The 22,384-nt window shown below is 49.1% G+C and overlaps 1 protein-coding gene across 1 annotated transcript in view; it reads left to right on the top strand.

Moving 5' to 3' along the window:
• IPO4 (importin 4) overlaps nucleotides 1-22,384 on the top strand; it is a 3,008,003-nt gene that overhangs the window by 345,870 nt on the left and 2,639,749 nt on the right. The window contains exon 5 of the mRNA XM_069633964.1: nucleotides 8,331-8,460. Coding sequence (XP_069490065.1) covers nucleotides 8,331-8,460 — 130 coding nt within the window. The remainder of the gene's footprint in view (nucleotides 1-8,330; nucleotides 8,461-22,384) is intronic.

Below are 22,384 nucleotides of genomic sequence, written 5' to 3'. Positions count from 1 at the left end.
CCCACTTTCTTCCAGAATCCCACATGGCCTAAAGAAGCCTACACAAACTAGATGTGCGCAGGGCAGTCATGTTTTACCTGGAAAGAACGAAACCACTGAGGAAGACAAACCAGTTTTTCGTTTCAGTGGCAGCTGGTAGAGAAAGGGATCCTGTCTCTAAATCAGCTATCTCAAGGTGGATTGTCAAATGCATCACACTGTTACATTCTTGCTAAGAGAACTGCCCTTCAAGCCTAGAGCACACTCTACTCGGGGCACTGGGGCTTCCATAGCATTCATTGGGAATGTTCCCCTCGAGTCCATTTGCAAAGCGGCAACCTGGAGTTTTGTACACGCCTTTACAAAACACTATTGCCTAGACACACATTCTAGATCTGATTCTCAGGTGGGACAGGCAATATTCAGACATCTTTTCACTACTGTTCCTTCTCACAACCCACCTCCAACTCCGGGTACTGCTCGCTAGTCTATGCACAGCATGTGCTTCTAAGCAGATTATCAAGCATCAGAAGACATGCATTACTCGCCGTAATAGCATTTCTGATGATTGTATCTGCTTAGATTCACATGCGCCCACCCTTAGTCCCTGCGCGGGTGGAAGGAACGTAGACGTCTAGCTACTTTCTCTCTTCATGTACTCGCTTACAAAAGCCTTGGGAAAAAATACAATCGGAGGGACCTCGGCGCGTGAGGGATTTTGGGTACACTATACGTCACGATAGGGATAGTGTACCAGACACGCCTATGCCGACGTCCCCTTTTGTCCCCGAAAGACCAGATGCAATACTCCACGGTTACCACTGGATGTCGGACCATATGCACAGCATGTGAATCTAAGCAGATACAATCATCAGAAATGCTATTAAGGTGGTTAATGCATGTCTTAGTTGTTTTCCTATGGAAAACTTTGACACTTTGTGTCCTATCTACGTCTTTATGGGTGCTTGTTAGGTTAGATTGTATGCAGCACCCTTAGGGTGCATTACAACAACCCAGACCTCTTGGCAATAGCAACACAACCTTTGTTATAAGTCTGTACTACACAGGTTGATAGTGTGGACGAGTAGCCAGGCCTATCTCAAGAGGGGCCAATGTGAGCTGTAGTGGAGTTTCACAGAGATTCACAGTGACAAGTATTCAAGCAAATACTTACACAAAGGGATTCTTGATAAAACACTTATTAATTTATTTACCAGTCGTTTAATGTAAGCCTTCTTCAGAATGGAGCACTGTAAAACACCATATACTTCAAAACTATACACTCTCTTGTTCAGAATCAGTAAATGCCCATTTGGAATGGCATAATGCAGAGACCCACATCCACAGGTGACTTCAATAGCTACGGTGCTGATGACATTAATGTATTACTGTTGGCATTCAGAACTGGTTTAAGAGCAAGTTAAGGGAAAAGGTTATTAGAGCAAACAAGATACCACAATTATTCTTAAGCAGGCAAATAATGTCAGATCCCCCAATAAGAGTCATTCAGTGAAACGGGCTAAACCAAAGTCAATAGGCAAGTGTCTATATGGGCTGAAGCACTTCTTTGAAGATAAGTAGAAAAGTCTTTGCACAATGTTTCAGAAGTCTTTGAAGAAAAAGATGAATCAAGCTGTTAAACTTGTGAGTAGTAGAAGATGCGAGCAACTCTACAGCAAGAGGCATGTTCTCTTAGACTTTGTACAGTACCTTTTTAAAATGAAGAAAAGATGCAGCAGATGACTCCTCTTCCTGTGCAGCTCTGCAGATCTCACTGTTCCTGGGCCTCAGTCGTGGGAACAAGAGGGAGGACGTCGGACTACTGCACTGCACTGGGACGGTCAAAACTTGCAACCCGCAACTTCACTTTCAGTGTCGGTTCGGTGTTTCAGCTCCTCGCGTCTACCGCAAATAGCGACACCACGGTTCCTGGCTGTCGAGACGGACTTTCCTTGCTTCTGGGGTCCCGCACTATGTTGAGGAGGGCTCGGGCTCGGTCAGTCCTGCTTCCTGGGAGTCTGGAGGATCGTCCTGGAGCTCTTGGCCAACTTAAAAGCAATGCACACAAAGTGGTGTTCCTCTCCCTGGCTCTACGGTTTCAAGCAGCATCTCTGTGGAAATTCATCTAGCTCCGAGAAGGATGTCCAGGTGGCTTACTTTTGAGTTGATTGGTCCCACCAACTCAAGGGGAGAAGTCGTCCTTGCAGGGGCTTCTCTATCGATGCAAACTTTGCGTTTCAACACAGCAGCAGGGCTTCACCGGGCAAACCAAAGGTTCAGGAGTTGCAGCATGCGTCCTCTCAAGTTCTTCTTCGGTTCCTTCGTCCAGTGGCCGACTCTGCCTTCCAAGCCAAAAGACGCGCCTTTTTAAACCGTTCTCTCCCTTTCATTCCAGCCTAGCTCTCCCTTTCATTCCAGCCTAGCTGTCAGTCTCCCAGCAGGGTGGCTGTCCTTGCCGGACAGTCAGCTGGCCAATCATCACAGAGTGCATTTGGGTCTCCTAGGACACTAAGCACAGGGAGTTTTGGGCACCTCCATCACTTCCTGTCTACCCCAGACACCCTGGAGCCAGAGGCGGGATTCACTCGTGTATCCCGCCAAAGACCAAACAAACAAAGGGACCAAACCTGGTTTGGCGTATGGAGTAAATCTCAAGAAGGACCTTTCCACAAAGAAATGGCAAAAAAAGAAGACTGGGCCATTTTGACAAAAATGGCACCCTTGGGTGCTTTACTGCAGCTGCGAACGCAGCCCGCAGTAAATGCGCACCATGGTAGTAAAAACGAAACCACTGCCACCAGCCATTCAGTGAGTAAAGGGTAACATAAAAATGTTACACGAGAAGTTCGACAAATGGGGATACTAGGCTGGTGGCCGATGTGGATCCATTGCCGTCTGGTGAGTTGCCATGGCAGTCTGGCTCAGGATTTACGCCGATGCTTCCGGTTGAAATTCTCCAGCAAGATCCCTCGACCTATGACTTTGACTCGGGTCCGGAGGAGGAGGAAGGTCATCCGTTTCTGGATCCTTCGGTGTTGGGCCTGCAGCCTGCGGTGCCATCCTTGTCCGGCAGCTTGGGTGCGTTCCCACCTCAATATCCACTGATTTAATCCACACTCAGTGCTATTGATGCAGGTGCTTACAAGGCTGCAGTCGGTTCTGGGACAGTTGGATGCCCGCCTCCCGGTGCCGCAAGCTCCGGTGGTTCCATCGGGACGGGATTCGGGGCAGGACCGGCCAGCTCTTCCTGGTCAGGAGGAGGTTTCGCAAGCTCCTCGCCATGGAGGGTCTCATCCAAGATGGTCTCCCCCTGTTCGGCCTCCGGTGCCGTCTCGGTTCAGCCCTCCTCGTAGGGATCAGGAGGAAGGGGAATTGGAGTCTGAGCCGTATACGTTCCACAGGCCACTCTCTCGACAGTCTCGTTGTCGCCCTGGCGGGCTGATACCTGGGATTCTGATCCGGAGGTGGATGCTCTGAGTAGCCCTGCACAGCCTTCCCTATTGGATGATGTTGGTGCCTTTCATGCAATGATGGCAAAGGCATGCCATGAGTTTGGCCTCATTCCGGAAGAGGAGAGGAAAGACTGTTTTTTGTTTGATCATATGGGGAAGAGGCGAATGGCAGTCTTGGACCATATGTGGCAGGAAGGGCTTCGCACTATGCGCACATCCGTTCACGGAACCCGCTGTCAAGTGCCGCATAGAGAAGTTTAAGGCACCAGAGTCAACGCCAAAGTGCCTAATGTTGCAGCCTACTCCGGAGTCGGTGGTGGCGGCAGCTAGTCGTAAGGTGCATAGCCAGCACAAGTGTGCAACTCTCCCAGACAATGAGGGCCGTAAATTGGATTCTTTTGGAAAGGAGGTGCTCACGGTGGGTGCTACAATGGTCAAGGCGACTAACTCGTTGGCGATCATGGTGCAATATGTGGCATAGATTGGCTCCGCTGTTGGACCACCTGCCTGAGCAACAGCAGAAGGAGGGGATGCTGTTGGTTCGTGAGGGGGAGGAGGCATCCAATCATAGTATTAATATTGCAGTTGACCTGGCAGGATCAAAATTCAAGCAGATTAATAATGGTGCTGTTCTCCGGCAGCAGACCTGGCTGCACTGTACTGATTTCTGACTAGAAGTCCAGCACAGGGTGGTGGACATGCCGTGCAAAGGGGAACAGCTGTTTGGGGAAAAGATTGACGAGGCACTGAAGAATGTGAAAGACGCAGACATTTCGAGGTCCCTGACGACTCTGCCAGGCAGGCCGTCTTTTCGCCCCTTTCGCTCATTTAGGGGTACCTCGGGGAATGCCAGGTTTGCAGGATCTCGCGACAAGGTGTACGGTCGATCTAGCGATTCCTCCCAGGGTTTCCGACGGTCTTTCCAGTCCGCTCAACAGAGCAAGGACTATCTGGGTTAGCGAAAGGGATCCATGTCATTTCCTCGCGGGATGTTTTTCACATGGTTTTTTACAGCGTATTTTTTTAATGAAAAAAGAAATCTAATTTTTTATTTTTGGGGGCCCCCCCCCCCCAGCCACCCATTCCCTTTAAATGTTTAGGTATTACCTTAGACCCACACCCCATATATACAATGTTTTAACCCCCCCTAAAAATGTGCAGTTAAAAAACCCAGCCAAAAAACATCCTGCGATTAAAGGACGCTGTACCCAGCGAAAGAGGGTTTTTTCCTCCTCCGCTCATATAGGCAGTCGCTCCAAGTCTCAACAATTACTGCCACATGGGCAGTCGACTTGGAGGGAGGGTCGTGCAACATTTCGACGAGTGGTGTTTGATTATGACGGACCGATGGGTGCTGGATGAAGTCCCAATGTGGCCACTCGTTGGAGTTCAGGCTTCGGCAACTCCCTGTTCCGGTGAAAAAATCGCAGCCTCAGCTACAGGTCTAGCGGCAGGAGGTGCGCCTGATGCTTCAGAAGGCGGCTATAGAGAGGGTCCCGGTGTCGGAAAGAGGACAATGAACCTACTCCGGGTTTTTTGTCATCAAAAATCGAACAGGATATGGCGCCCCATTCTGAACCTAAGGCCGCTAAACAAAAATGTGATCTGCCAAAAGTTCAGGATGCTAACATTGCAAGACGTCATTCGGACGGTTCAGCTAGGGGAATTTCTGCCGTCGTATCTCGACGATGCATATTTCCACATCCCGATGCACCCCAAACATTGCAAATTTCTGCGGTTTATGGTCTGCAACAAGCATTACCAGTTTTAGGTTCTCACCTTTTGGCCTAAAGTCAGCTCCTAGGACGTTCACCAAATGCCTGGCTCTGGTGGCAGCTAACCTCTGCAGGCAGGGACACCATGTATATCTGTACCTGGATGATTGGCTGGTCGGGGGGGCCACTCGTCAGCAGATGTTGGAATCTCTCCACGCAGCTATGCTCCTGTTGCAGCGTCTGGGCTTTGCAGTCAACATTTGCAAAATGCTGTCCGACACCCTACATGGACTTTGTTTTTCTAGGGGCTCATTTTCAGACCGAGCTCAATCTGGTGAAGCCATCGCTAGAAAGGATACAGAATCTGTTATCCATGGTGGGCTCGTTTGTACCAGGATTGGACGTCACGGTCCGCGCATACATGTTACTTCTCGGCACCATGGCATCCTGCATCCCACTCGCCTCGAATTGTCGGCTGTTCATGCGGCCGGTATAGGAGTTTCTCGCTTCCAGGTTGTTTCAGGTCCATGGCTCCTAGTCCGACAAGGTTCTCATCTCCTGGTCACTGGCAAAAGCCCTGCAGTGGTGGACTTGCTCCGACAACATCGTGAGGGGTAGGGCCCTGGTTGAGCCCAGTTTTCAATACACGATTGTGACAGATGCTTCCCAGGTGGGATTGGGGGGGGCTCACTTCGACTTGTTCTAGGTACAAGGGCTGTGGTCCCTCAAGGAGGCTTTGTTGTACATCAACATTCTGGAGCTAAGGGCAGTACACTGGAGACTTAAGTCCTTTCTGCCCCTCATTCAGGGCTCTGTGGTACGGATTCTGACTGACAACACCACCACTGTTTTATCTGGGCAAACAGGGAGACACGCATTCACTGCCTCTGTCAAAGGACGCTCTGGTGGTCTGGCACTGGGCCATAGCATATAAGGTTCAGCTATTGGCTTACTACTTGCCAGGAGTTCAAAATGTTCAGGCGGATGCTCTCAGCAGGGACTCCGTTCAGATGTACGAATAGTGGCTGAAGGACGACCAGGTGACGAGGATAGTCGATAAATGGGGAACTCCCCCTATGGACTTTTTCGCCAGCCCGGAAAACAAGCAGTGCCGTCTCTTCGCCAGCAGGGTGGCTCCTCCTTACTCGAGGGGGGAACACGTTCTCATTCCCGTGGACGGGCCTGTTCGCGTATGCATTTCCTCTGGTCAGGAAAAAGATCCAGATGGTTTGCAGGGATCCATGCAGGTTGATCCTGGTGGCCCCGTTCTGGCCCAGACAGACCTGGTTCTCTGACCTTCTTCACCTAGCAGTGGACGACCCTCTTCATCTGGGGTCGGATCTGGATCTTCTGTCACAGGACTAAGGAAAGGTGTGGCATCACGACCCAGGCTCCATCAGCTTTACAGCGTGGCTCCTGACCACTCCAAATTTGGACACCTAAGGATTCCTCAGGAATGTCGCTGTGTCCTGGCAGCCGCAAGGGCTCCGTCTACCAACTTGTTTTATGATAGGAAGTGGAAGAGCTTCTGTGCATGGTGCTCGCAGCAGCCTAACTTGCAGCCATTGCTGGTTTTGCCTCCACAACTCCAGCCTTATCTTCTGCTTTTGGCAATGGGGTGTGGGGGGTTCTGGCATTGTCATCTATCAAGGTCTACTTGGCTGCCATCTCCAGGTTCACGAGGCAGAGTAACTCTACGCCTCTGTTCAGTGTCGGATTCATTAAACATTTCCTCAAGGGCCTTTTCAGGATGCTTCCCCAGAAGAAGTTTTCTCCGGACTGAAGTCTCAAGTTGGTGCTCTTGGCCCTCATGAAGCCACCGTTAGAGCCTATGTCAACTGCGCCTGTGAAGTTTCTAACGTGGAAGGTTGTTTTTCTGGTGGCCATTACATCCGCTAGGCGTGTTTCGGAGCTACAGACCCTAGTCATTGACCCGCCATATCTGCATTAGGGAGAGGGACATGGTTCTCCTATCTACAAATCCTCACTTTATTCCTAAGATTCTGTCGATTGTCACAAGAACACTAAAATAGCCCTAGCCACCTTTTTACCCAAAGCTACCACTCAGGCGGAAAAGGTGTTGCATTCCTTCAATGTGAAGAGGGCTTTGAAGTTTTATCTGGACAGGACTCGGTCCTTCACGGCATCGTGAAAACTCTTTTTGGCTTTTGGTCTATCAAACAAGGGGAAGCCGATTTTGAAGCAAGGCCTCTCCCGTCGGTTATCGTCTACAATTTCCTTCTACCATGAGAAAGCCAACAAGACTTTACAGTAGTCTCCCAGGGCCCACTCTGAGTGCAGCGGCGTCTTTGATGGCGCTGTGGGCGGGCATACCGCCCAGTGAGATTTGCCGAGCAGCAACATGGGTTGTGCCGCACACCTTCACTAGACACTACTCTCTAAGTCAGCAACATGCTGAGGACGTGCAAGTGAGACGTGCGGTGCTGCAGCGTCTGTTCCAGTAAGGTAAGCCCCGCAGTGTGCAGGGTTCGAAATATCTGTAAATGGATATTTTTTGTTGTTGATGGGGTCATGTTGCCTCTGGCATTGGTTTTGTTTTTCTATATCCACCTCCAGGTTCTCTTACTGCTACATAGACTATTCACAGCATGTGAATCCATGAAAGATCCAATGCTGGAGAAGGGAGTAGTTTCTTACCTGTAACTCCATTTCTCCAGCATTGGTATCTTTCATGGATTCACATGCGCCCTCCGGCCCCCCCGCACCTCTTCAGGCAAACATACTATTTGGTTTCCTTAATTTTGGTGAGGTTAAAATCTGAAGAAGCCGTGGGGATGGGGCTATTTATACTGGACATCCTATTGGTGCAGCCTAAAGCGCACTCATAAAGACGTTGATGGGACACTAAAAGTGTTGAAGTTTTCCATAGGAAAACCACTATATTAAAGTTACTGAAGCACTAAGAACACAAGTTACTAATATTTCTTCTTCGATTCCAAAAAATAACTGAATTTGATAACTGGGAATTTTGGGTTGTCTCAAATCTCAAGGATGTGACCATTTTCTTAATACTTTTGAGATATATTTAGTTTGGCAATGACAGTATTTCATTGATTATTCATCCAACTGTTATGTATTTTACAAATAAAGATGTGATGTGCCACTGCCCCTTATTCAGCTGTTAACTGACCTGCCTTCTAAACCTACCTTTCTTTCCTTTTAGGCACAAAGTGCGCCATGCACTTGCTCAGCTGGCATCTGTCATGCTGAAGAATGAGACCCTAGACAAGTGGCCCCAAATGTTCCAATATATGCAGCAGACGTCACGGAGCACCGCACCTGAGCAGAGACAGGTAGTGATTTCTCCTTGCTTTTTCCATTGCCTGAACACATTGGTCAATATGAACCAACAGCAGTAAAGACTGTTCATGAATTCTCTACACAAGCAGTTGAATTTTAAGTAGGGGACATTTGTAAGTACGTGACAGTTTTCCTTGGTGTGGAGGTGGGTTTTGCACAGACCTCTAGTGAAGGATGTAGAACCTCTGCCTTTAAGATGGGGTAAAGCACCAATCCTAAAAGGGAAGACCAACCGCTCTTAAAAATGCTAACTTGACAGAGCAGTAAGGCCTAACTCTGAGAAGAGGTATGTAATCCGACATAAAGGTACAATTTGTCCGTACAGTTACCCATAAAATCTACATCACACTTATATACTGAAATATATTTATGGTACACATGTATTAGACCCCTTTCGATAAATAAGTAGGTTACCATCAAAACATAGTATGACAACTATTGTTTTATAAAAAAAAAAACAGTAAATGTCATATACACCTCACTCCTGTTATATGGTAGGTTCACTCACTTTCACGCACATTACACATAAAGGCAAGGGGTGTGAATAAAAGAGAACAGTCGTTAAAACCAAGTTAAAATAGTCATACAGGAACCCAATGTTATGATTGGTATTCCTTGCTTGGTTACTGTCCCCTGGATGTATGTTGTGTGAATGCGTGGTGTGATGTCATTAATGTAAAGTTATGAGGGGGACTAAAATGTTTGTGGTTGAATGTGATTTTACCCAGGACAGTTGGAATATGTAGCCTGGTTGGTGGGAGCCAGTGGGCTCCCCTCTCTGTACTTCCTATCTCCTGATGTACAGGATGTCACCTGAAAAGAAAGTGCTGTGCTGCGATTGGTAAAGTATGAAAAGGAAAATCTGCATAATCAAGGGAGCCATCTTTCCCTTGAAAGTAAGGAGAAATGAGTTTAGTTAAAAATTACGTTTCGGAGCACTGCTGTGGTCCGGAGGATCAAAGGAACCACCAGTATTATGCTTTACCCACTGCTGTTTTGTTATTCTTGGCTCATGTAGCCGTTATGGCGGTTGGGATGGAGGAGCATAGGAGGAGCCCCGTTCTCTGTGGTGGCGTTGGCCTGAGTGGTGACGTCATCACGGTGCTGAGGGGCATGGCGATTGCTTGGAATGCTGTGTCCACCTGGTTGGTTTGGCATTCGCTCTGTTTTACTTCGTAGGTAGATGGAGTATTTAGAGGAAAGGTCTGCATAATGTGGCTTGTCACAGCTCTTCACAATTGGACTGAACCTCCACTTCCTGAAGAGGCAGAGCCCGGAATAATAAAGGAGTGTTGGCGAGCCATTTGCACAGTGTTTTCAGAGAACAATGACTCTTGCTTGTAAAGCTGCGGCTAACAATTTTGTTGTATGTGGTTCGCGTGTCCAAGATGTGCGCACTGTAAAGTTGGGCTGTGAAAGGAGAATTATTGGTACTCCTACGTCCCGTCCCCTTTCCTCCATACTTGTGGGACATTACGTCCTTCAGGACGGGACTGGAGCACGTTAGTCAAAAAGCATCAAAAATGAAAAATGTTGTCCTTCTCTTTTTACGTGGGGTACGGCACCTGGCCGTAACCCCGCCCTCCTGAGCTCCGCACCCGCATCGCCCTTCATTCCTTTTCTCCATGCAGGCTGGGCTGGACACACTTTCATCACTGGGAAAATGTTTTCTTAGTTCCCGTTGTCCTCCTTTCCTGCTCCGGTTCTGCAGTCGCGTAGTCCTCCGTCTATGCCGCAGCGTCTGGGATTTGTGTCCTGTTCTTCATGTGAACGTCTCTTCGCTAGGGTGGATTCCAATTCTCTCTGCTTGGAGGGCCCGGACCATCGTTGGGATTCGTGTTTCTACTGCGACTCCCTCTGCATCCGGGCACTCCAGCGTCGTCTTCGGTGGGAGGAAGTCTGTAAGCGTGTTCCTCCACCACATTTTCAGCTTTTCATCGACAAAAAGACGACACCCGGTAAGTTCCTTACTTTTTAGGGTGCCCCGGCAGAGGGGACGCCTTCCCGGGGTCTTCCAGGTCTGGGAGGGGCTTGAGCAGCTCTGCTACCAGGAGTTCCCCTGAGGTGCTTCGCAGGCCTAACAAGCGTACCAGTTTTCTCAGAGGGTTCCCACGAAGGACCTGCCGAAACCGGACCACGTCCGAGGTTCACCTGACCGGTGCTAAACTTCAGCCCAGTTCATCTGTGGCTTTGGATACCAGGGTTCGCTCTGAGGTCTGTTTCTGGAGCTTTCCACACAGACACTGGGGTACGCCCTGAGGTCTCCTTTACTGGAGCTTTCTGTACAGAGCCACGGCTTGAGGCCCCTCTCCAGGGAGCTACACGTACCGGGGGAAAGCCTGAGGTTCCTCTATTTGAGGCTAAGGTGTGTACCGACAAAACCGAGAGACTTGCTCTGAAGGTCTTGTCTGTGAGGTGGATTCCTCAGCATTCATGTGCTCAGGGACGCAGGGATACCGGTTCTGTCGAGGGGGCAAAGAGGGTGGTCATTGACCATAACTCCTCTGTTACCGGCTCTGCTGAGGTTCCTCCTTTGGAGGCAAATTTTTAGACCAACTCCAAGATGTCCAATAAACATCCGAGACTCCCCAGTACCGGCTCTGCTGAGGATCCTTGTGTCAAGGCTAAGGTGCTGCTTAAGTCCCCTGACCAGCCCGTGGAGACAATTGCCTCATCTACACATGTGACGCAGTTCTCTTCAGTCATCGACAAAATGGCACCCAACCCTCATGGCCATTTTGGAGTATTCCCTTACGCCTACGCTCTTGACGTCCGGTGCTGGGAACCTGCTTTTTGGGGATGAGCAGCCGTTTCCACATAAAGTGGACAGTAAAAATCTGTTCCGCCCTTCTTACGATTGGCGTGCTCGGATGCCGCTGCCGCATACTGTCTCGCTTCTTCCTGCCTCTGCTTCGTTGGTCTATGTGGACCAAGTTGGTGGTGGGCCTTCCTGGCAACCATCCTCATTGCGTTTGTTGGGGTATGCCCCATATGAGCTGCCTCTGCCCACCCCAAGCGCCTAAACCTTCATCAGAGGATGCGTTTTTCTGGAAATTTCAGAGGCTCATGCACTCTGACCCTATCAAGAAGTATTTTCAGGGTCTTTTCAAGGAGATCTACCCTGAACCTCCTGCTCCACCTTCCACCCCAGCGGTTCCAACAGCTCCTGCAGTGGTACCACCTCTTCCTCTTGGCCTGCCTCCAGCTCTTCCTCCCCTACCTCCGCTGTCTCCCATAGAGAAGACACCACCAGAGCGGGATAGCACCTTTAAAACCTGAGACGGTCCAGCCGTCTGCTTCTGATTCGCCGGGTGATCCTCAAGCAGATCAGGCTAGCAATGAGCAGCCCCGCTCTGTCAGAGCATTCCATGACCGGGTCCTGGATATGATGGCCCTCCTTGTTATTCCTGTCCCTGGGCTCCACAGGAAGGGGTGCTTTCGGGAGCGTTTAACCTGTCGCCTCAAGAGGGTACCGGCCTGTTCCTCCAAAAGGACGTTTTGGCTGAGGCCCATAAGGTCTGGGATAAATCCCACACCAGGCTAGAAATCAATAAAAGAATTGAGACCCGTTACAGGCTTCATACCTCTGAGGAAATAGCCTTGACGTCGTACCCGCTCTTTTCCTCGACGGTGGTAGCTGCGGCCACGCTTCAATCCAAGCCGGCCTCTGCGACCTCGACGGCTGCAGCTCAGATTCTGTCTAAGGAAGACAAGATTCTGGACTCCTTGGGCAAGAAAGTCTTTGCCAACTCAGCACTCCAGCTTCATCAAGCAAATACCAAGCTCATTCTGGCAGCAGCTAATCTGAAGCTGTGGAAGAAGTTGGCCGATTTCCAGCAGTGTATTCCTGCGGATAGGCTAAACGACTTCAAAGCCGGTTTGTCAGACACCAGGGTGTTGGCACAAGATTTGCTGGAAGCTGCGGCACACCATGTAGATACCTCAGCTCGAAGCCTTATGGTGGGAATTGACACTTCCCGCTAGGCATGACTACACGCGACGTAGTTTTCGAAGGAGGTGCAAGATAAAGTTGTGGACTTTCTCTTCGATGGCAAGGAATTGTTTAATTCTTCTATGGATGAGGAACTTACAAAGACCAAGGCGAGCACCCAAACCGCCAAATCTTTGTCTGTCTTGGCGAAGGTACCAGCTAAGGCCCCTTATACACAGAGTTCAGGGTCTCGGTCTCGATCCTTCTTTGGCTTCAGGGGGTTTCAGGACTGCCAGGCGCACAGAACTGAAGCTCCGGTTGTTGGCACCCATCGAAAGCAACAACGCGGTCAGTTTTTCTCTCGACCATCAGCCTCCTCTCCAGGGACAGGTAGTCTCCCTGCCGTCAAATCTGCAAAATGATATTTTTTGTTGGTCACACAAGACTCCGAAGGGAGGACGAATCTCATCTCATCTGGAGGCGTGGCGGACCATCACCAAAGACCGTTGGGTTTTGCCCATTGCTCGGGCAGGCTTTCCCTTGCCGCTCCACCCTACCCCACCTTTCAACCCTCCCTTCCAACAGGTCGGGACGCCCACCCCCAGCGCCGAGGTTCAGAAACTTGTAGACCTCAGGGCAGTGGAACCTGTTGCCCTTGGGGAGCATTGGGATGGCTTCTACTCTTGTCTGTTCAGTGCCCAAACCCAACCAGGTTGGCCTGCGCACTATCCTCGACCTTTCCCTGTTCAACCTTTCTCTTCCCCAAGAGAAATTCAAGATGATCACACCCTGCCAAATAAAGTCCTCTCCTCTGTTAGGCGACTGGCTCAGTGTAGTGGACCTTCAGGATGGTATATGCATATCCTGATATGGAGGCCGCATCGGAAATATCTGCGGTTCTCTCTGGGAGAGGAGCATTTCCAGTTCCGTGCACTCCAGTTTGGTCTCAGCTCAGCGCTGCGTGTCTTCACGAAGATGCCGGTCATCGCAGATTTTTTTTCGGCTACAGGGTGTTCATGTATATCCGTATTTGGACGACTGGCTCCTACGCAGCCCTTGTCCACTGATGGCTTCGAGCAAACTCGTCTCTCCTCTAGCTCCTGTTCCATCTTGGGCTGTTGGTGAACTGGTGGAAATATTCCATTCTAAATGCGGAGGGAAACCCCCGGATGCACACTACCCCTCGAAAGAAGGGGAGTGTACAAAGGACCCTGTCAGTGGGGGGAAGAGAAGATACCATATATAAAGAGACAGGGTCAACTAAATACTGACCAATAATAATACTTAAGTCTGAAAAGTACTCACAAAACACATCCATTTTATTCAATCTTTGAGAGACAAAAACATCTGTAAGAGAACAGAGTTTACCCCTATTTGTTGGATTGAAGAAACTCGGGGGTAACCTGATCTGATCCATTGACTGGTACTCAGAAAAATTGTGACCACTGGTGGTCTTTCCCCTTTTTTCTGTCACGAGTATTTTGCTTTTTTATTGTATGTGATTTTATCATGTTTTATTGAAGATTGAATAAAATTGATGTGTTTTGCGAGTACTTTTCAGGCTTAAGGATTATTGTGGGTCAGTATTTAGTTGACCCTGTCTCTTTATATATGGAAATATTCCATGACGGTCTCCCAAGACCCGATTTTCCTGGGTTTCTGTTGGAACACGGTCGACAGGATTGAGAATCCATCCACCACGTGTCAGCTTTTCAGTCGGAGCAGAAAATGGCTTGGTGGTTCCAGAGACTTCTGGGCCTCATGGCTTCGTGTGTACTTGCTCTTCCTCTTGCACTTCTCAAAATGAGGCATACTCAGCTGGCTCTTCGTAGCTCTTGGTGTCAGGCTTTGGACTCAGATTCCAAGATGATCCCAGTTCCATCCTGCAAGATGGAGGATCTTCTGTGGTGGTCTTCGACCAACAATCTGACAGTGGCGGCCTCCTTGCAGGAGCCCTTCCCACAAGTGACGATTACCATGGACTCCTCCGTTCTGGGGTGGGGCGCGAAGCTAGATCATCTCTAGGTTTTCGATCTATGGACGCTGCAGGACAGGCAGTTTCATATAAATTATTTGGAACTCCTGGCTGTATTTCTGGTGCTGAAAGCTTTTCAACCATCCATCACTAACAGGGTGGTCCGCATCCGCATGGACAACTCGGTGTCGATCTTTTATATCGACAAGCCGGCTGGCACCACATCACCACCTCTTGTGGACCTTGCCATTCAGACTTGGGAATGGGCCATCCAGCACGACATTTGGCTACTGGCGGTACACATTCCAGGTCAATTCAGTGTGACTGCAGACTCTCAGCCGACAAACAGTGGCCAGCTACGAGTGGGAACTGAACACAAGAGATCCTCTTCTCCATTTTTCGTCAGTGGGGCACTCCAGAAGTGGACCTCTTTGCGACTTCTACAAACAGGAAGCTTCCTCTTTATGACTCCACGAACGGTCTCGGGGCCTCCTCCCTAGGTGACGCTCTCGAAATTCCGTTGCACAACATGAAGGCCTATGCTTTCCCGCCTCTTCCTCTGATTCATCGGTCACTCTGCAAGCTCAGGAACACATCGAATTGCACTCTCCTGTTTATAGCTCCTTGGTGGCCAGCCAGATTCTGGTTTTCGGAACTTCAGCATCTGTCAATTTGTCCTCCGATCAGACTGCCGTTGATTCCCAACCTTCTTCACCAGTGCTATCAGCAGATGTGGCACCCCTCCTCACAATCGTTCAGCTTGGCAGCCTGGTGCCTGAATTCAAATCCTTAGCGTGGTTTCATTTGTCCGAGGCCAATATGCGCATTGTACAAGCGGCCAGGAAACCCTCTGAGGTCTCATTATAGGAGCAAGTGGCTCCGGTTTTGCCACTGGTGTTTTGCTAAGCAGCTGGACCCCAGACATGCTATGATTGACGCTGTCATTTCGTTCATATTTCATCTGGCACCTTGGGGCATTCATGACTTGTTTTGTAGGACTTACTTGTCGGCTATTGCCGCCTACCTGTCCACTGACAGCTGTTCCTTTTCATTGACAAATCCAGTCATTGAGGCATTTTGCAGGTCTATTACATCTCTTTCCACCGATACGTAATCCTCACCCAAAGTGTGATTTGAATGTGGTCCTCGCCGCCTTATGCCATAAACCATTTGAACCTATGGCTATGGTTGATCTCAAATACCTTTCATGGAAGGTCATGTATTTTTGATTGCAGTGACTTCGACTAGGCGACTAAGCGAGCTTCAAGCTTTGTCTGTGGAACACCCGTTCCTCACCTTCCATAAGGATAAGGTTGTGTTCCGCACTCATCCTACTTTCCTACCGAAAGCAGTGACTGATTTTCATTCAAATCAATCTATCTCATTGCCTGTCTTTTTTTCCGAATCCGGCCTCGGATGCTGAGTGTTTTACACAATTTAGGTGTCAGGCGAGCCCTGAAGTTCTATATCGACATAACAACTCTTTGTTACATTCGGAGACCGGAAAGGGAAACCTGCTTCAAAAGCTAAGATCTCCCGATGGATTGCCTCCTGTATTTCAGAAGCGTATACAATTCAGGGCCTTCAACCTCCGAAAGGCATTCATGCCCATCTGGTACATGGCAAAGTGGCTGCTGTTGCCTTCCCAAAGTATGTTCCCTAGGAAATATTGCCAAGGCGGCTACGTGGGCTTGCCCATCAGCTTTTTGTAAACATTACTGCTTGGACCTGAGCTCCAGGGCTGATGGCTAATTCAGCTGGGGCTGTTATTAAAAACCTATTTCAGTAAGGAGTTTCCATCCGTATTAACTGAGTGCTTGGGAATCTCCCACAAGTATGCAGGAAAGGGGACGGGACGTAGGAGTATAACAAAGTTGCTCACTGTAGTGACTACCTTACTCCTAATCCATAGTCCCCTTTCTTCCATACGCCCGCCCAACGTCCCCTCTAATAAGTATCCTCTATTATTGCTGAAATGGTTGCAGACCTGGTGATAGAAAATGACTGAAGGATGATGCGTGGGGCGGGGCTCAGGAGGGGACAGGGTTACGGTCGTGTGCGGTACCCCGCATAAAGAGGACGCCACATATTTTCATTTATGATGCTTTTTGACAAAAGTGCTCTGGTCCTGTCCCGAAGGACAGAATATCCCACAAATATGGAGGAAAGGGGACTACGGACTAGGAGTAAGGTAGTCACTACGGTGAGTAACTTTGTTAAATTAACACATTGAGTTCTCCGTCAAGTCTGCAGGCTGGGCCTCTGCAACACAAGGTTTTTTTTTTAAAAAAAAAATGGTGTTGCTTGCTCACATGAAGGGTAAAATTTGATGTGGAGATTCAAACCCTGTTCAATTTTACCTGCATCTGTAACTTAATGTAAGTTTCATTATACGGCAAGCATTTCCGCTAATGAAATACGTTGGGTGTGGGCCTCTTCGACTCATAGAGATGGTGACATCTGTGTGGCAATGTGAAGTGTGTATGTATTGAGAAGTTTAAATCTGTGAGGATCAGAAGTGTAGTAATGTTTCCATCCTAGATTCTAAAAAAAAAGAGGATTTGCAGTTTGTAAGTTGCATCCTGCCGATATGCAACATGAACCTCCTAAGTGAGCTTGCGTTTATTGTGATTTGAATCTTTCTAGTGTTTGTATGCTAAAGTGAAGGGGGATATGAAAGTTTGGTTTCGGTCTTCTACGTTTTAATAGGATTTTTCAGCTTTAGGGTTGCTCCAACCCGCAAAATGGATTGTTGGCACGTAATTGTTATACCTTGCACCAATGTTACATGGTGTACTTTGGTAAAACCAACGAGTTATATGGTTGTGGGATATTTTGGTGTGAAATTAAACGCGTAAACCCAGGATGGTGTGTGGAAATCACTTTAAGTTACATAACTGGTGTAGGTAGGGCTCTGCCCTTACTGGTTGTGAGTATATGATGTTGTTATTGTTTGTTCTCACAACAGTGTGTTTTATGGACTACCCAGTGAAAAATGGTGACTGCTGCGCCTGCCGGGTGGTCTGAGATTTTTGTAGATGTATGTTTTGCATGGGTGGTGTTTTTTGCCTGCGTATGGCATAGTGTCAAGTGGAAAATGGCTACATTTGTGGTTTGCTGGTCGAGAATAGCTGAGTGTGGTAAATTAAGGATCCCGTGGCGAAGGGCGTTACTGGATGGAGGCACTTTCTGGAGTTTGATAGTATACGTGGATCGGGCTCTGGACTTCCTGCGTGGTACTGAAAATTGGTAAAGATGTGGTTTGTTTGTGGGAACCCATCTAGAATTATCTTATTTTAGCCAAACCTTTGTATTTGCTTTTCTGGAATCCTCCTGGATCCTCAATCGGATGATTCTGAGGTCTTGGCAACTCTGTTTGTGCCGGTGCACAGCTGGTCTGTTTGTGGGCAATCTTCTCAGTAGAGTTTGACGTAGGAGGCTTGGTGTGTCTGCCCAACACTCTGCAGTCCTGGTTTGTTTTTATTTGCTGACCATGTTGATTCTTGCTGCACAGGTCAGTTGCCAGAATGTGTTAGTGCTGTGTGTGTGTGTGTGTGTGTGTCGGGTGAGAATGTGGTCTAGTATGGTTGTGGTTAAGTAAGCATCCCACTGTGTATCACCTGGTTGGATTGGTCTGTGTTGAGGGTTAGTTCCGTTTCTGCAGAGGTGCACGGGGCCATGTGCCAGCCTATGTAGGGGCAGATAAGCGCTCTGGAGAGGCAGCCCTGAGGTTTGGCAGTGGTGGACAGGAGGTGTTATTGGTTTTGTATGATGGTTCTTTGTGTAGTTTTCTGGCCCGACGTGGGGCAAGTAGCTCTCCAGTGTGGCAGGCTGGTGACCCGCAGGTGGCAGTGGTGGGTGGAAGGTGTTTGTGTTATGCGTTTGGTGGTTGTGGTTTGTGAGGGTTGGTGTGGTGCTGCTTGCTGCCCATGTGTTTTACGCCTGGTTGGCCAACCATTTTCCTGCCGGGTGAGTGAATGTGCATGTGTCAGGTGTTTGTGGTGTGTGTGCCGTCCATGCGGTCTGGTTGTAAGGTGTGTTTTTTGTGGTTGAACGGAAGGAGGTGTGTTACGATTCGTATGATTGGTATTCCTTGCTTGGTTCCTGTCCCCTGAATGTATGGTGTGTGAATGCATGGTGTGATGTCATGAATGTAATATTATGAGAGGGACTAGAATGTTTGTGGTTGAATGCGATTCTTTTTTTGTTTTATTATTTTTAATTTATTTTTATACTGGGATTTAATTTCAATTTTTTTTTACATATTAAAACCACGTATGTCCTTTATACAAAGCCCACTAGGTGCTCTACGGCCTTCGTTACACCATTATCTTGACAAGGTTCTCTAAGTCGAAGCCTCAGCAACAGACATTGCGAGTGGATTGTGTCCTCCAATGTATTCCTCATCTTTGACATGTAATGTCCAGCTTCGGAATTTTGTTCAGCAGAGTTCTTCCTGCGTTGAGTCGGTGTCCCTCTAAGGCCTCCGTCGAGGGTGACGTCATCAGATGTTGTTAGTAGCACGCACGGCGCCCATTGGCCTTAGTTCTGTTTGTCCGCAAACGTGTTTGCTTTGAAACTCGGAGCGCCTTGTTCAATTCGATTGTATAGTTACCTCAATTGCGCAGTTACCTTCGAAAAAATATGTCCTCGTCTTCAACTCAGACGACCCCCTCGTTCCGGATTTAAAAAATGCAAGGAGTGCGGCTCCAAGAGGTCCACCACACATCTGCATCGTCTGTCTGTGGTGCCTGGGCGAAGGCCACAACACAGATTCCTGTTCCAAGTGTCAAACTATGACAGGGAAGGCCTTGCTGGACCGAAAGGGGAAGCTGCAGGTAGGGAAGGTATCCAAGCCCAGTAAGACCCGACCTGATCGTTCTTAGACCGCTGAGTCGAGAGACCTCTCCTCGGCATAAGAAGTATAAACGCTCAAGGTCCCGAAGTTGCTCCTGCCATTCTTATTCTTCGTCCTCGACAAAGAGATCGAGGAGGAGGCACCATCGGTCGCCTTCCTCTTGGTCCTAGTCAGGCGGCACCCCAAAGAGGGTAAGATGCCCCTCCAAAAAGTCAACGCCCGCGGGGTGGGAAGGATTCTGTGTAGAGATGCTAAAAAAATGGAGAAGCAGGGTAAGGCTCTGTCTGCGCCTTCTGGGGAAGCCGGCAAGGAGCGGTCTTGGCCCGAAACTCATGCGCCCTTGAGCCCGAGTGGACGGTGTGATTTGCATCGAGAGCCCTCGAATGGACAAGGATCACTTGAGACACGGCGAGCATTCAAGGCCCTTCGACGCCTTCAAAGCATGCAGACTGCTCGGGGCTCTGCGTTGACTTCGTCTGGGCTTTCAACGCCATTGTCAATGTTGATGCCGTTGTTACCCATTGTGTCAGTTCAGACCCCAGGGTCTGAGGAGACTCTTAAGGCTAAAACCAAATCTACATCGACTCGTTTGAAACCAGTGAGTACTCCTCAAAAAATCTTCACTCCTCTGCCAAAGAATGATTTTTTTCAAATCCCTCTTCCATCTTTGACGAGGAGGAGAGATCGGATGGGTAGGATGCCTCTTTTGGGCTTCAGTATGGAACCCCCCAATTTTCCTAGAATGCTTCATATCAGAAGAGTAAGATGCAAGATCTTTGACGCGTTGCGTGATGCCAGCGGCATTGACGCCTCTCCTGAGTTGGAGTTCGGCAGACCAGAACCAGGGGAGCACGTCGACTCCTCATACCGGCAACTGATAGTGGAGTACCTAGGCTGGGCTAGACCCCTGGTACAGTTTGATAAGGATGATCTGACTGATATTCTGGACCAAGGTCCACCTACAGATCCTATATTACCCTTCCATGTGGCTCTGCAAAAAAGGTGGCCAGAAATTGGGAGACCCCTGACACCAATCCGGCGGTGGACAAGTCCCTTCCAAAGAAATACTGCCCTTTGAGTAGCGACCCCGACTACCTGTCCAAACACCCCACTCCAGAGAGTCTGGTGGTCCATGCAGCCTCCGCTACCTCGAACAAGGTAGCGTACTCTACCATCCCTCCTATAGGGACGACAAGCGCGTGGATGGATGGGCACGGAAGGTATTTTCATCTGGGAGTATGGCCCCAACGTCGGCCAACTCCACATGTATCTTAGCAAAATGTTCATACACTCTGTGGGAGTGCATATCCGTGGCGGCGGTGCATATTCTAGAAGGGGAATGAAAGGAACGGCTTCCTGGCTATTAAGGACAGCAAGGAAGCCATGTGCGAGTCCCTTCACTCTGAATTGGATTGGACACTGCGGATAGCATCAGCAGGTCCATGGCCACAAGATTAGTGTTGTTGCGGAAGTCGGGTTTTGCACCGGATGTGCAGGCTCATCTTCTCTCAACGTGCCGTTTGACGGGTCCCACCTTTTTGGTAGCAAGGCTGAAGAGAGCCTTGAGAGGTTGCAGACCTCGAAGGCGGCTGCCAAATCTTTAGGGGCCGCTGCTAGGCAACCTCAGCCTTTTCGTCCGGCGGGACAGCCTTTTCGCTACTGCTCCTCATTTGGAATGGCCAGTCAAAGAGGCCAATGGAAGTTTCCTCGTGGTGGACGAGGTAGAGGTGCCAAGTCAACTCCAGCTGCTGCTAACTTGCCATCACCGTCTACAGCAACTGCTTCTTAAACCATTTTGAGAGCTTGCGTCACGTGCCACTGGTGGGGGGCAGACTGTCTCAGCTTCTCGAAGAATGGCGAGTCATTACTTCAGATGCGTGGGCCCTGGAGACAATAGCCCACGGTTACTGCCTACCATTCATAACGCATAACACTCTTTGAGGATTCCAGATCTGCTGCTTGTGCAGGAAATATTAACCCTGCTAGAGAAAGGTGCTGTAGAACCAGTGCCTGTAGCGGAGAGTAACAAGGGTTGGTATTCCCCATATTTTTTGATTCCCAAGAACAACAGAGGACTGAGACCCATCTTGGAATTGATTTACAAATTCCTCAGGAAGGACAAATTCAAGATGGTCACACTCTCTCAGATCCTTCAGGCCTTCTAATTATAGGATTGGTTGGTGTCATTGGACCTACTAGATGCTTATTTTCATGTGCCAATCCATCTCAAGCACAGGAAGTACCTGAGGTTTGACGTTGGCGGCTCGCACTATCCTTTTCGAGTCCTGCCTTTCGGGTTGACCTCCGCCCGAGGGTCTTCACCAACTTAATGGCGGTGGTGACAGCAGCGCATCTCGGGAGAGGGGGATTCACGTCTACCCCTACCTGGACGATTGGCTGATTGGGGCGCGTTCTCTCGAACAAGCCTTCGATCACCTCAGCGTTACCTGCCACTCCATACACAGACTGGGCTTCTCCCTCAATTTCAAGAAGTCGCACATGACACCTTCCCAACAGCTCGAGTATATCGGGGCTGTTTTAGACACGTCCTTGGGAAAGTGCTCGCTACCCAAGGTGAGGGCTCAAGACGTTCTCCAGATGGTAACAAAGTTTCAGAATGTCCACTGTCTACCGGCCTTCGAATTCCCAAGGTTGCTCTGCCTCATGGCATCCTGGATTTATCTGGTGCCAGTCTACAAATGAAATCCCTGCAGTGGGCTCTCTGAACACAGTGGTCCCAGTTTTTGGGACGGATGTCGGATCTCTTGCAGGTCCTGATCAAAGTTACGCAGGATTTTCTATGGTGGGTCTCCGAGGAAAATACCCTGAAAGGGGAACCTTTTTGGCAACCATGGCTGGAGACGACTGTAGTGACGGACGACTCACTCACGGGGTGGGGGAGCCCACACCAACGATCTGACAGCCAACGGTCGTTGGTCTCCATCAGAGTCCAAACTACATATCAATCTTTTGGAGCTGAGGGCAATCAGACTAGCGCTGAAGGCCTTCCTGCCCTCTGTCAGGGGAAAGAATTTCCTGATAATGACAGACAATATGGTGGCCATGCAATACCTTAGCAAAACAGGTGGTGTAGGGTCACTACCACTGTGCAGAGAGGTAATGCAGCTCTGGCACTGGGGAATTCGAGAAGGA

Source organism: Ambystoma mexicanum, chromosome 13 (assembly GCF_040938575.1).
Source record: "Ambystoma mexicanum isolate Mex_15411 chromosome 13, UKY_AmexF1_1, whole genome shotgun sequence".
NCBI lineage: Eukaryota > Metazoa > Chordata > Amphibia > Caudata > Ambystomatidae > Ambystoma > Ambystoma mexicanum.
The sequence above is the reverse complement of the archived record's forward strand: the minus strand, read 5'-3'. Positions and strand labels throughout refer to the sequence as shown.